This window comes from Microcebus murinus, chromosome 7, assembly GCF_040939455.1.
Source record: "Microcebus murinus isolate Inina chromosome 7, M.murinus_Inina_mat1.0, whole genome shotgun sequence".
NCBI classification, from domain to species: domain Eukaryota; kingdom Metazoa; phylum Chordata; class Mammalia; order Primates; family Cheirogaleidae; genus Microcebus; species Microcebus murinus.
In genome coordinates, this window is record NC_134110.1 from 98093019 (window position 1) to 98108984 (window position 15966).

Consider the following 15966-nt stretch of genomic DNA (forward strand, 5'->3'; position numbering starts at 1 on the left):
CTAGGAATAAAAAACGAAAATGAATGAAAAATGAGACTCAGAGAGATCAGGTTGATTAGGTTAAAAAACAAAAGGCTCAGATTTGGGGTTGGGGGCCTGTATGCCATGTGTGCCCGGCAAAAGGGCGGTGGTTCTAGAAATAAAGGGGAAGGGAAAAATAAATATCTGTTGGCAATATTTAAACCAAAAAATATTAAAATAAACTTCAGGTACTAAAAACCAAGAATAAAAGTATGGAAAATAAACTAACCTATTGCTAAAACTTTCCACTGAACTCCAGAAGCAAATCTTTTAAACCATAGCATCATATTAAAAATTAATTTAAGATTTTAGAGTTCTCTAAATATTGCTAACTCTAACAGCTGCAGTGTGTGTGCAGATAGATGATGGAGATATAGAGACAGGTGAATAAATAAATGGATGATAGATAATCAAAACATTTATTTGCTATTCACTACTTTACAACAACAATCTCCCCATCTGGTTGGAAAAGAGACAATAGGTTACTTGTTCACAGTCGAAGTAAAGAGAACACATTTGGAGTGAGAATCCTTTAATAACTATATTCATTTCCAGAGAACAATAAATACAGAAATTGCAAGCAGTATATGTAACAGTAATATTTTCCTTGGATACACTTACTTTTTTATACAACTTACTGGGCAAACACTGTTTTCAGAAACTAACAGCAGGAAAAGCTACATAACAGAAGGAAATTCCAAGTAAAATCAAAAAGTATTTACTTTTGGCCCTAAACACAGAAGCTGCCACTCCCAGGTCCCTCTGTGGCAGAAGGGGAGCTGGAGAGCCGCTCAGCTGCGGGCGGCTGCAGTCTGGGGCTGCTCGGACTGGAGCTGCTTGCCCAGGTATTCCCTGAAACACAGGAATGAAATACAGAATTTAAATACAAAGAACCGCTTGCCAAATCAAGACGTGATATACACTGTCTATACTTACTTTAACATCTCAAAATTATTAATAAAACGGCCATAGAAAACTAAGCCTTTCCATATTTCAAAAGTACTGGACCATATGAATTCTTCTCCATGTACCAAACTAAAACAAGTCATCGCACACACAAACTAGTAATTCTTATACCAGTATTTGTACTAATAACCTGTGGTTACTACAATTACTCAAATGGATGAGTACAAGGAAACGTAATTACTTCTTGGAGAAAGTCTACTTTCCCATTCAGATAAAAGTCTTGTGTATTCCTGCTGCCACCCCTGCAATCTGAAGTTTAAAATTCAACTTAATTATGATTCCAAGTGGCCTCATACATGAAAAATAAATTTCTTGCTGTTAGAGAATACCCATAGCTATCCCTGGGATGAACACAGGAGCACATGAAAATAGATCACCAAAAGTAACATGGCGATCACACCACCTACAGGAGCTGCTCACCCTGGAGCACTGTGCCCCTGTGCTGGGCACCATCTAAAGCCCTCACAAGACAGTCGTGCCAGAACACAGAGCAGCCCACACTGGGCAGCAGCTCTCACTCCACAAAGGGGCGACTGTGAATTGGAGCCGTTGTCCCCAATCATACCGATCATGCTCTCCTTCAGAAAAACCACCGAACATGCACCCATAACATGTGTACACTTAGCTTATACACAGGTACCACCGTTAATTCCAGGACAGAAAATAATCTTCTCCTTATTTTCCTGTGAAGGAGTTTCCCAAAATTTTATTTTAGAACTAATAAGGACAGAAAAAAGAGATTTTTTAAAAAGAATATTTAAAAGATTCCGTCCTATAAAAAGAAACAAACATGAATTTTGGATAGACATGTGGGTTTACATTCCAGCTCCATCACGTCGCAGATGTGCTGGCCCCAGTGGTTCAGTGTTCTTCCTGCGAGGGCTCAGGAGGCACCAAGTGTGAAAGTGCCCAGCCAGGCGGCGAGTGGCAGGCACACGGGCAGTGTTAGCCCCCACGTCCTACCCAGGCACACCAACACCACCACCCCCGTCACCCTATCCAGGCACACGGGCAGTGCCACCCCCGCCTATCCAGGAACACCAGCAACACCGTCCCCCACCATCCAGGCACACGGGCAGTGCCACCCCCGCCTATCCAGGAACACCAGCAACACCATCCCCCACCATCCAGGCACACGGGCAGTGCCACCCCCGCCTATCCAGGAACACCAGCAACGCCGTCCCCCACCATCCAGGCACACGGGCAGTGCCACCCCCGCCTATCCAGGAACACCAGCAACGCCGTCCCCCACCATCCAGGCACACGGGCAGTGCCACCCCCGCCTATCCAGGAACACCAGCAACGCCGTCCCCCACCATCCAGGCACACGGGCAGTGCCACCCCCGCCTATCCAGGAACACCACCAAAGCCGTCCCCCACCATCCAGGCACACTGGCAGTGCCACCCCCGCCTATCCAGGAACACCAGCAACGCCGTCCCCCACCATCCAGGCACACGGGCAGTGCCATCCCCGCCTATCCAGGAACACCAGCAACACCATCCCCCACCATCCAGGCACACTGGCAGTGCCACCCCCGCCTATCCAGGAACACCACCAAAGCCGTCCCCCACCATCCAGGCACACGGGCAGTGCCACCCCCGCCTATCCAGGAACACCAGCAACGCCATCCCCCACCATCCAGGCACACTGGCAGTGCCACCCCGCCTATCCAGGAACACCAGCAACACCATCCCCCACCATCCAGGCACACGGGCAGTGCCACCCCCGCCTATCCAGGAACACCAGCAACACCGTCCCCCACCATCCAGGCACATGGGCAGTGCCACCCCCGCCTATCCAGGAACACCAGCAACACCATCCCCCACCATCCAGGCACACGGGCAGTGCCACCCCTGCCTATCCTGGAACACCAGCAACGCCGTCCCCCACCATCCAGGCACACGGGCAGTGCCACCCCCGCCTATCCAGGAACACCAGCAACGCCGTCCCCCACCATCCAGGCACACGGGCAGTGCCACCCCGCCTATCCAGGAACACCAGCAACACCGTCCCCCACCATCCAGGCACATGGGCAGTGCCACCCCCGCCTATCCAGGAACACCAGCAACACCGTCCCCCACCATCCAGGCACATGGGTAGTGCCACCCCCGCCTATCCAGGAACACCAGCAACGCCGTCCCCCACCATCCAGGCACACGGGCAGTGCCACCCCCGCCTATCCAGGAACACCAGCAACGCCGTCCCCCACCATCCAGGCACACGGGCAGTGCCACCCCCCACCTATCCAGGAACACCAGCAACACTATCCCCCACCATCCAGGCACACGGGCAGTGCCACCCCCGCCTATCCAGGAACACCAGCAACGCCGTCCCCCACCATCCAGGCACACGGGCAGTGCCACCCCCGCCTATCCAGGAACACCAGCAACGCCGTCCCCCACCATCCTGGCACACGGGCAGTCCCACCCCCCGCCTATCCAGGAACACCAGCAACGCCGTCCCCCACCATCCTGGCACACGGGCAGTCCCACCCCCCACCTATCCAGGAACACCAGCAACACCGTCCCGCACCATCCAGGCACACGGGCAGTGCCACCCCCCACCTATCCAGGAACACCAGCAACACCGTCCCCCACCATCCAGGCACACGGACAGTGCCACCCCGCCTATCCAGGAACACCAGCAACGCCGTCCCCCACCATCCAGGCACACGGGCAGTGCCACCCCCCGCCTCACCCTCCCACCCCCACCGACTGTTTGAGCACCCTCAGGAAAAAACCCACAGGGGCCCCCAGCATCCACTGGTAAATGTGATTCTGCCTCTCTCCAGAAAGGTCCAGAAAAAGGGGAGAGACGTCCCATGGATTTCACCTGCCCTGCTCTCCCCTCTGCTGTCACAGCCTAGACCAAAGTAACAGACTGAGAAAAGCAAGCAGCACTGGGCATGGGAGAGAGGAGGAGGAATCTGTGAAGGGGCTGTACGAGGGTGTCAGGGAGCCACGCTTTCAAACACAGTGAGGCTGACTGAAACTTCCTATGACATGAATATGGTTTACAGTCTTTTTCACCCTTATAGTAACGTTCTTATGACTGACTCATTAATTTTGGGTGTCACACTGAAGTGTATAATATTCTTGTGTTATTAGGGACTACTCTGACATACTTGAGACAACGGGGACCTTACATTCAACCAGGAGTAAGTAAATATTCACGTCCACTTTGTACAAAGGCCCAAAGGGAAGCCATCCTATAAATTTTATCAGACTGAAAAAAACAGGAGTTTATGATCACCATTAATGCTGCCACTCTGGGAAGGCCTACAACCTGGGAGTATTTGTCACTACAAAGGTTTGTTTTCTTTTGTTTTCTTGGCAGGAGAAAGGAAGATTATAATATTTATTGTAAAATTTCCAGGTCTTACTTCCAGATCTTATAGTTTTCCTACACATACTTAACAAATTATTGTTTGTTTGTTTTTTGAGACAGAGTCTCGCTTTGTTGTCCAGGCTAGAGTGAGTGCCGTGGCATCAGCCTAGCTCACAGCAACCTCAAACTCCTGGGCTCAAGCAATCCTGCTGCCTCAGCCTCCCGAGTAGCTGGGACTACAGGCATGCGCCACCATGCCCGGCTAATTTTTTCTATATATATTAGTTGCCCAATTAATTTCTTTCTATTTATAGTAGAGACGGGGTCTCACTCTTGCTCAGGCTGGTTTTGAACTCCTGACCTTGAGCAATCCTCCCGCCTCGGCCTCCCAGAGTGCTAGGATTACAGGCGTGAGCCACCGCGCCCGGCCTACTTAACAAATTAAACCTGAAATTAGATATGCTTCATTTCAGAGGGTGTTCAAATATTCCAATTGTGAATGTTATATTGTTTAGTGTGGCTCCTTACAAAACATGTTAAAGTATACTCAAAGATGCTGTGGCATCCTTTGATCACAATAAGCCATGGCTCTTTCAATAAAGGAAGGGCCAACGTCAAGGACTATGTTCTAAATATAAGTTTCCACAGACAGCTAACGACGCAAGGCAAAGCCTCCAGGATATGTTATGGGCAACATCCTCTTCTACAGTCTTGTTTTTTCATACCTACAAGGTGGCCGAGAGGCACCCACTTCTTCTTCATGACCTGAGTGCCTGAGTGTAGGAAACCAACACCTCTTTTCCTCTGTCTGCTAATGGGAGTTTATGTGATGTAGGATTTGAGAAAGGACACGGACATATATAGATGTAAAGGTTCCAACTAAGAACCTGCACATCAAGGGCCCCAGATGAAACTCTGTGAGCCTAACTTGAGGTATCTGTCATAAAATGCCAAACGCCCACCAAAAGAAGAGCTAGACTAGACGCACAGGAAGAAGAATCAAATCTCCTCCACAGGCTTTCTTGAAATTGCTGTTTGTTATGGCACGTGGGTCATTAAAATATCAAAGGGAACTGAACTGTGGCTCAACTGAGAATGACACTGTACTACAGAAAAAGACCCAACCTATGCAAGCTTTGGCGAAAATCTACTTCTTTGAACTAGGCTTGTCAAATACTATAGTTTACTCCCCTGATGCCAAATGGCAACATGCTGTCAAATGAAAACACTCCCAAGACTGGGGGACCCAAGCTGGCCTCTGACTCCCCTGTGATTTCAGCCCTGGGGGTCCTGACCCCACGTGCCTGGGGCTGCCCACGCTGCACTTTAGCACAGGTGCACCCACACGTGACCCTTTCATCTCAGAGCACCCCGTGGGGTGGGTGCTACCTTCTCCACGTTACAGGAGAGGGAACAGGTGCAGAACACTTCCATAATCTGCCCGAGGGCCTGGCCAGGGCTCTGATCCTATTCTCCTTCTGTGGGGCTGCCTAGCCTCCAGGAGGGCTTGAGAAGGTGCAAAAAGCAGACACTTCCTCTTTTCATAGATTAGAAAACAATGAGAAGTTGTAAGTAATTTCTTCAGGTTAAAGTTACATTTCTGTCAGGCAAAAGAAAAAACTAGTATGGATTTTATCTCAGGTGATTACAATGTATCTAGAACAAAGGATGCAAGAAGAGATCTTTTAAATGAATTAATCCAAGTATTGAATCAATCAATCTTTCTCTCTATACATGAAGATCAATACAACAATAAAAATTCAACTCGAAGTGTAGTATTTTTCTTCTCCGATTACTGAAACTGCTAGGATCTTGGGATCCCAACATCTCTGAAACCGAAAACAGGAGCAGTCTGAAAACCTCTCCCCTTTTTAAAAAAATCCAAGTACAAAACAACTCACATCACGCTGTATACTACAAAAGAGTACCCAACTGAGTAGGAATTACTGAAAAACTGCTTTCTGGTTCCTACAAAGCATCACTGAAATGGCGAAGATTTGACAGCCAGTAGTCTGAAGGTGGCTTTAATGATCAAGGTTCATGCTGTTAGAAGCTAGAGCACCAGGAAGCATTTACTTGCTATATTCACTCTTAAAGCTACAGAAAGTCCCTCACCAAATTATAAATAAGTGCCAAACTCTTCAGAGTATATTTAGTTGTTTAAAGAGTTAACATTTTTATTCTTCTTTAAAACTGTAATTGAAGACACTATGATAGTATTCAACAACATGCTAACTTCACCTATGTAACCTGAAACACATGGTAACTTCAACTATATAATTTAGTGCCAGAAATTACATGGTAACTTCACTGATACAATTTAGTACCCAGAAAAAAGTTAATTTTCTACTGACAAACATATTAATCAATGAAAACTATAAAGTCTCTCTTATTTTCCTGTTTTGCCTTACTTACTACAAAGCTGAGTAGAAAACTCATTGTTACTAACATTTCTGTATTATTTTCTCTAGTCTTCTTTCAGTGTGTAAATTTTCCATAACTAAAATTATAATGTTCCTGGAATTCTATATCCTACTTCTTTCTATGAGTTTATCTTAATTATTATTAAAACTAAAACTAAGTCATAATTATGATATGTTTGTTTTTTTCATTTTTTTAAAAGTTTATTGTTAAAGATTTAGGGGTACAAGTGCAGTTTCGTTATCTGGATACACTGCCCAGTGGTGAAATCTGGACTTTTACTGTACCTATCACCCAAAGAATGTACACTGAATCCAACAGGTTATTTTTCATCCTTCATGCCCCTCCCACCTTTTGGATTCTCCAATATCTATTATTCTACTCTGTATGTCCACGCATATCCACTGTTTTTTGTTTGCTTGCTTATTTTTTTTAGAGACACGGTTTCACTCTTACTAAGGCTGGTCTTGAACTCCTAACCTCATGCAATCTTCCTGCCTCGGCTTCCCAGAGTGCTAGGATTATAGGCGTGAGCCACTGTGCCCAGCAGTTCCATACCCATATTTATCTCCCATGTAAAAGTGAGAACGTGCGGTGTTTGACTTTCTGTTCCTGAATTATTTCACTTAGGATAATGGCTTCCTGTTTCATCCATGTTGCTGCAAAAGACATGATTTTATTCTTTTTTATGTCTGGGTAGTATTTGTCTAGTGGATGATATCATAACCAATGCATTAAGCCACTCAGTTTCTTTTTAAATGCTGATTCCTGATCAGCAAGGAGTTACAACCAAATGCAATCTGCACAATGCACAGCATGCCCCAACTAAGCATACCACAAACTCATCCAGTGACATAAGGTATAATGTGGGAGAAAAGTCTGTGTTGTTATAAGGACTTCTAATAAGAAAGTTTATTTTATATTCACAAGAAAGATAGTATGTAAGCAAAGTCCACATTTAAGACTTATTATCAACTCCTTTTTCTTGAATTATATTTAGAGTATAAGCCTGAGAGCACATGAGAGTGGAGAGAGTGTCTGACATATCTTCTTTCAGTATTTAGATCAGTGCCTGGCATAAACTGAGTAAGAGCTTGAAGACTGTCAAGTGAAAAATAGCTGAAGAGTCCTACAGGAACATTAGTCCTGGAAAAGAATGCATTTTTCTCCTAAAAGGAAACGTGCTTAAAACACCAGTGGAGACAAAGACGTCAGCAGTTAAACATACCAACTACTCCATAATCTAAACCATTCTATCACTATAGAATTGCTCAAACAAAATTAAATGATCGTTAATTAGAGTCTTCTTATAACACAAGAAAGCTCAACTAAATACACAGTAAAGAAACAATATTTTAGAAGACTAATTCAACGTTTTAATGAAATGTAGTATACAGTGAATAAAATCAGCTTTATAAATAAGCTTAAAATATCTTCTAGCCTACAAAATTATTCTTTAGAGCATCGTTTCCTCACGAGATACACAAAAACTAAAATAAACCAAAACATGTGGGTCTGTTGTTTTTTTCTTTTTGATATGAATAAAAATCACTTGAAATGAGTCTCAGAGCTATTTAAAAAGAGGTCAGTAAAATAAGGCAGCAAAATCATACAACTTTGGCAAAATTAATAAGGCAGTAATTAATTAATAAGTAATACAAAATTAATAATGCAGTAAAATTATACAACTTTGGTACACACACTACATACAGGGTGACAAGAGGTTTTCAGTTTGTTTATCTGATTTTGTTTGGTAACTAAAAATATCAATTATAAACCTGGAAAGTCGTTGGCCTCCTCCCTCTTATTTCTCCCCCACATCCAACTGGTATCCAGGTCTTACAGATCTTCTCGCCTCAACACACCAACTCTATCCTCCCCTCTCTCCCCTGAACCTGCCTTCCTTGGGGACGTCCGCACACTCCATGGCTTGGATTGGATCTACAGCCTTCTGGCCTTTTCCCTCCAGTATTACACCCTCTCATCCAGTTACCTCCACTGTCTCTAGAATAGTCTTGCTAAAATGATGCCATTATTTGCACTACCCCTTAGTGGTTTTCCATAGCCTTCAGGAAAGAACTCAAACTTCTCAGCACAGAAAAGATGGTTTGTCACGACGTGGCCACTACATAGGTCTCCAACCTTATTTTCACCTTCATAACCAGGCTCCCACTACCTGAAACCACTGCTAACTCCCCACCTGGGTGTGTTTGCACACAGAGTCCTCTCTCCCTAGAACTCCCCCTCCCCCCTCACCTCTGCCCTCCTCCTTTGGCTGCTTCCTCTAATCTGTTCACAGCTCCCACCTGCTCTCTGGCCAGAACCTTGCTGGGCCCAGGCAAGGCTCACTCTCCACACAGCTGGGTGTACCACCCTTTTCCACAACAGTACAATGAAGCGTGTGCCTGCTGCCCTCCACCACAGGATGAGCAATCCAGCTTTCCCAAAAAAAGATAAAACAGGAAAGTTAGATTTCTTTAAATTTCAAAATCTGATATAAATGTAAAGAGTATGTGATTAATGGAACTACCAACTACTATTACCAACCTTCTCTGTCAAAAATCAGTTTTCAAAATAAAATAAATTTCATTTCAATATAATCTACAATTAGCTATTTTTAAAAGTTAATAAACCAATAGAAGCGATATAACTCCTTCAATGGTTTTGATTTCTTAAACATTTCAAACATTAAAACATAAAAAGAAAGTATGACAAACATTACTTCAAAGAGACTACAAATGATAAAAAGGTATTTTTTAAAAATATATATGATGATAAATAATAAAATACAGATAATTCCAAATACAGGTACTTGGGGAGGAAAAAACAGGTCTTGAAATTACCAGGTTCTAAATCACTACTTGTAAAAAAAATTCTTAAATGGACATTTAATATAGATTTAATATATGTTTTAATATTTTAAACTACTATATTTAATATGTTATCTAATTGATTTTTTTGATTCTATAGGTAAGCAGGCACAACAAGCAACGTTCTTAAATGAGAGAAATCACCCTCATAACTTCAAAAGCTAAGATATCAAAAAAGAAACAAATGATGTTAATTTAATCTGTAAAATTTGAATGTTATGATGACAGCCATATTTACTTGATTAAAATGCTTATAACTCAAGTTGTGTCTACTCCTAAAAAGACGTGGGAAGATGCTTAACTTAGGACTTAGGGGTCAGGCAGAGTTCAGTTGTCCTTAGAAGTTGTTTTCTGAACACCAAAGAGGTAAGTTACCTTCCCTTTCAGTGGTAACAGAGTCATCACCCTAAACCTGAAGTCAAGTTGGGAAAGGGGGTAAAAAGGCATCTCTTTCCATCAACAAAGAGCCAGGAGCAGCAGGCAGTGATTAAATAAGTGATGCACAAAGAAGGGAAGGCCAGGCAATCAACCTACTGGGGCCCATCCATTAGTTCCAGCTGTAGGAAAGGCCGTCTGATTGCCGGGGCAGGACCTGCATGCAGCCAGCTTCCCGCACAAAAGTCAGGGTGTGGGAGGAACAAAAGGAAGGAAGGGACAAAAAAAATTTCAAATCATTCAGCAAACTGTAGATGTAGTAGCTGCAATCAAGACAGAAAAGGCAAGGAGATGAGAGGAAAAGAAAAGAATGAATCATCAGGACAGTAAGCAATAGACCCAGACAATGAAAATAAGAAGAGACAGAAGAGGGACGAGCTCCACGGCAGTGCCATCCGCACAGCAAAGCAGAAAACTGGCTTGGCAGGAGAACTCTCATGATGCTGGGCAAAGGGTGCAAGTGGCTATACACCCATTAGACCCCATATGCCTTACTGGGGAGAGCAGGATGGAGGGACACCAAATTTGGAATTAGGGGTTACACACTTGGGTTCCAATCTAATGCCCATAATAGAAGAGTCTGGACAATTACTTAACCACCCTTATGCCTGGGACTTATCTCTTATTAACAATATACACAGGAGAAGAGTGACATCTGCTATGCTGAGATGTGCGAGGATTAAAAAGACAATGTGAGTCTCTGGTTAGTGCTGCTTTAGAGCCTCAATAATGTTAATTCTCTTCCCTCCCACGGTCCGGGCCAGGCCTGTCTCACTCTACTCCCATCTGCCATCTGTTGCACACAGTAATTGATAAAGACTGGGAAATACACTGAACAATTTTAAAGAATCATATTGCTTCCCACCCGCTACCCAGCCCCACCTCCACCCCAAATTACTAGTTTGGAACTTAACAAGTTAAACCTTTAGCTATGAGGAAAATACTTATTCTGGGTAAACTGGACACCTCACTTCACCGCCCCCCTCCAATTTAGCAATTCATTTTAATAAATATTTGCTAATAATCTGGACACATGTTTTAATCTCACCATTAGGAGTACTGGGCAGGGAAGTATCTACTCATTTAATGGTAAACAATCTCACTAACGATCTCTATCTAGGTGACAGCCCCATCCTGAGTCTTCGGGCCTTGAGTCTTCCACCTCTCCCATTCTAACTTCCTCCTGACAGCATCTAAACATCACCTGTTTTAAAACAAATAAGAGATAACGAAAATCCAATCTCTACCTCAGGTCCCAAGTACTAGCCTCCCTCCTCCCTGGGTTGACACGGCTTCAGAAAGAAATGCTCACACTATTCTTACTTATCACTGTCTTCAGCCTATTGCCACCTACCTTCTGTGGCCACCAAGGGCCCTGGCCCAGGTCACCAATGCCACTGTCACTGCCACATCCATTGTACGCTTTTTAGCCCTCCCTTGCCCCGTCCCCTTGGCTTATTTTACACTGGAATCCTCCTACCGGGTATTTACACAAAGGAAAAAGACATTTTATAAAAAAGACACTTGCACTCAAATGTTTATAGCAGCACAATTCAAAATTGCAAAGATGTGGAAACAACCCAAATGCCCATCAATACATGAGTGCATTAATAAAATGTGGTATATGTACACCATGGAGTTCTATTCAGCCATTAAAAAAAAATGGTGATCTAGTAACTTTCATAACAACCAGGATGGAACTGGAGATCATTCTTCTAAGTGAAGTATAGCAAGAATGGAAAGACAAACACCACATGTTACTCAATACTAAATTGAAACTAATTGATCAACACTTATGTCCACATATGGTAATAAAACTCAATGGAAATCAAGTAGGTGGAAGGGGAGGAGGGGGTGAGTAAACTCACACCTAACGGGTACAATGCACCCTAACTGGGCGAAGGGTGCACTTGTAACTTTGACTCAAACTGTACAAAAGCAAATTATGTAACCAAAACATGTGTATCCCCATAATATTCTAAAATTGTTTTTTTTAATGGCATAATCAAACTGAGCCAGCTGAATGTGGAAAGCTGAGCTAGAAAATCATGAAGACACTGAGCTTAGTCTGCTGCTTTGGAGCAACACTGGGTTTTAGGCAGAAAGGCCAGACTGTAGAAAAGCACTAAGCAGATAGGCTATAGATATGAGAAACCACGTGGCCCAGAGGTAAAAGGAGATGGAAAAAGTTGCTGCCTTGCTTCCTGCCAGCTTTCTGGTCCCCAGTTTCAGTGGATTATGTGACTTCACCTAATATTAGATCCTGTGAGCTACATGATATCCTTATAACATTATCTCCTTATATTAAAGCTAATGTGAGTAGGCTTTTGTTTCTTGCAAACAAACTACTCCTGGTGAATATAAAGAATACGAAAAACTGTTTCGGCCTCAGTTTAACTAAGGTACTCCTTAGAATCAATTATTGATACATTCCTGTTTTGTTCTGATAGAATTTCTAGTGGCTAACTTGTTCCTACAATTTTATCAATTACATTATTTTTTAGCTAAATGTACAGCTTCTTCACACAATCTATAAAAATGCTAATTTTTTAGATTATCATTTAAGAATCAATTTTTACCATTCCTTCAATTTTATCAAAAATGAAATGAATAAATCAGAATGCATTATTCTTACTTAAAATAACTTGTAATTCTTAGGACACAAATAGCAAAATTATTATAGGTTGTTGTCAAGAGACAATAAACTGAATATATTTGATTTCAAACATAAAATATGCAAAAGATATCATAGAAAAGAGGTATGTGTATGCACACACACACACACAATTTTCTTTTGTAGGCAGAACAAAATCAGACAGATTAAAAAAAGTAGAGTCTTAAAATTATGCTAAAAGTTTATTAACATTACTAACATACTGGCCATAAACATATGAACCTTACCAAATACATGTCATTCATTTGTATTTCTAATAACTAAGGAGAACAAATGTCTACAGTAATCTAAACATCTTATAATTTACCTTTCTTAAAATTATATTCATGTGAGAGAACACTCACTCTTAGTATCTCAAATAAAATCTCTAGTACTAAGTTGTGTTGAAAAGCTTGGTGAGGAGAAGTTTTTTAATAGCTTTATTATGTCCATCATAAAAACACCCTGGAAGAGATCGAACATATGTCATTTTCAGAAAATCATAAGATAAGAAGGTAATACTGAGTCACATTTTTCTCTAGGTAACTATCTGAAATGAAACTTATCAAATGGTACTTAGGTGCTAGACAGAAAGGAGAAACAGAATAAGATAAACTTCTCACTGGCTGCAGAAGCCTGGCTCTGAAAGTCCACGCCCAGGGCCATTCTCACCTCCTCCCCAGTCTCCCAAGGAAACCTAGACAAGATTCTCTTCCAAACTGTTACATGAAATTAAGATTCAGTTCCTGAAGCACTGATGAATACAGACTGCTGACTCAAAAGGCATTAACATTTTTTAAAAATAAAATTTCAAAAGATACTTTGCAACTTGTATAATAATAATTGACTTAGTCAAGAAATATCTGTGGATGCTAAAATAATTGGGTGAGAGTTTGCTAGGAAACAGAACAAGTATTTAGCATCTCAAAATATCTCCCCACAGATTACTTACTTATTCAAAAGAAAAAAAAGTTCACTTGCAGTGGAGAAATCTAACAGATGCCACCATAACCAAGTGCTCAAAGTTAAACTGCCAATAATAGAGTGAAATGACTCAGGAACTTCCCTGATTGAAACACTGAGGGGGACACCATATCCTTCCTGGTGTTCCTGCCAAAACATACAACCTCAACCTCATCCTGAGGAAACACCAACGGCCCCAAAGTGAAGGACAATCTACTAAGCAACTGCCCTGTTGTATTTAATACTATCCACATTAAGAAAGACCAAAGAACTATTCTACTTAAAGAGGACATAACAACTAAATGCAGTGTATGATCCTGAAATGGACAAAAAAGTAAGCCAAGGCCGGGCACGGTGGCTCACGCCTGTAATCCTAGCTCTCTGGGAGGCCGAGGCGGGCGGATTGCTCAAGGTCAGGAGTTCAAAACCAGCCTGAGCAAGAGTGAGACCCCATCTCTACTATAAATAGAAAGAAATTAATTGGCCAACTGATATATATATAAAAAATTAGCCGGGCATGGTGGCGCATGCCTGTAGTCCCAGCTACTTGGGAGGCTAAGGCAGAAGGATCGCTTGAGCCCAGGAGTTTGAGGTTGCTGTGAGCTAGGCTGATGCCATGGCACTCACTCTAGCCTGGACAACAAACCGAGACTCTGTCTCAAAAAAAATAAATAAATAAAAATAAAAATAAAAAAAGTAAGACAAGAGTATAAGCAATAGAGAAGGAAGTCTACATATGAGCTATATATTACATCAGTGCACCACAGTTGTATAAGAGTATATCCCCACTTCTGAAGTATGGAGGATTGAAGGGCCAAAATATCTGCCACTTATTCCCAAATAGTTCAGAAGGGGAGAGAGCAAGAGAGAGCACACGTGAACACAAATGTGGCAAAAGGTCAAAACTGGTGAATCTAGGTGAAAATAACTCTTCAGTAGGTAAAATTCCACTTAAAAAAGTCAAAAAAAAAAAAAAAGATGAAGTTTCATAAGAAAGTATTCTTCTTTGCACATGTTCCTTTTCAATCACAGCCAGGAGGATGAAAGCTCCACTCTACTGACAGGGGAGCAGGAAGGTTGAAAGACCCTGGTTTTTTCATGACCATGTTGAGCCTCTGGTTCCAGCTCTGGACTTGCCAACGTGACATAAGAAAGATAAATCCTTTACTTATTAAAATAAAAATCCTAAAAGAAATAAAATTGACATTCAGATTACTATGATTAGGTTAAGCCTTCCTGAAATACTGAGACAGAACACATGACTTCAAAGGAGGCCTTCCAGCGTTAGTTCAGCCGCTCCCAGTCTTTCAAGTTGTTTCTGGTGACACTGCTTTGACTCCCCACACACAGCCTGCTCCCACAGCCTCTGCCTGGAAGTCCTCCCTGCACTCCAACCACATCTTCACCCCCTGACTCCTTGGTCCTTAGGACTCAGCTCAAGCACCACCTCCCTCAGTCACCACTGCCAAACTCCTATTAACACCATTATATATATACTTCCATCACAGCGCCCACGACACTGCACTGCAACTGTGTGCTATGCCTTTATTTTCTACTTTGTATTTCTCTACTTTAGCACATACTTAATTATCTAACAAGTATTCCTGCCTAAATCAGAGACAATCACAGAGATAAAGGTAAACACTCCCAGAGCTTTCTTATCTGAAAAAGGAACTGGATACAAATGGAACAGAGCAGTGTTAAAACCAAACACTAAAATGTTTTCTCAGAAGACATTTCTAGGATATTTAGCAAGACAGAAACTGCTGTCATTCCAGAGACTATTTTTGTTTCAGGTGTGTACAAATACCTAGCCCTTAAGCCCTGAAGCACTACTACAGGAGGTACACGGAAACAGAGCTTTGATACAGTGTGGGTGTAAGAAATCTGATCTTTTAGGAAAACCTCTGGCCCTTGAGCTAACACTTTGGCACCTTTTTCCGGAATTCATTTTTTTTAAATACAAATAGGGATGGATGATAAACTTCATTTAACTCACATAAGGGGATTTAAATTTAGAATATTAAAAAAGTAACTGATACATTGCTGCATAATTCTTTTAAAATGTAAATTTAATGAAAATATAATTAAAGAATATTTACATCAAAAGGTACCTTTCTTAAGATGACAGGCTTATCATCTTTTTTGGGTGAGGAGGGCTGAATCCTCAGATTTTTACTAGTGACAAAAACTTGTCAATTCATTTCCATTACCCATGAGATTTTTGCCCCCATCAAGATGTAACATCTGGGTGACATGCATAAAAGAAAACTGAGAAAATAATTCAAAAGCTTAAATCTCTTAGAGAG

The 15966-nt window shown here is 42.2% G+C and overlaps 1 protein-coding gene across 5 annotated transcripts in view; it reads right to left on the reverse strand.

Annotated features, from left to right (window-relative positions):
* Positions 1-423: 423 nt before the first annotated feature.
* Positions 424-15966, reverse strand: part of ATP6V1H (ATPase H+ transporting V1 subunit H) — a 119985-nt gene continuing 104442 nt past the window's right edge. For all 5 annotated transcript variants that reach the window (XM_076005298.1, XM_012751765.3, XM_076005297.1 and 2 more), the window contains one exon: positions 424-873. In XM_076005298.1, coding sequence (XP_075861413.1) covers positions 813-873 — 61 coding nt within the window. In that variant the 3' untranslated portion in view covers positions 424-812. The remainder of the gene's footprint in view (positions 874-15966) is intronic.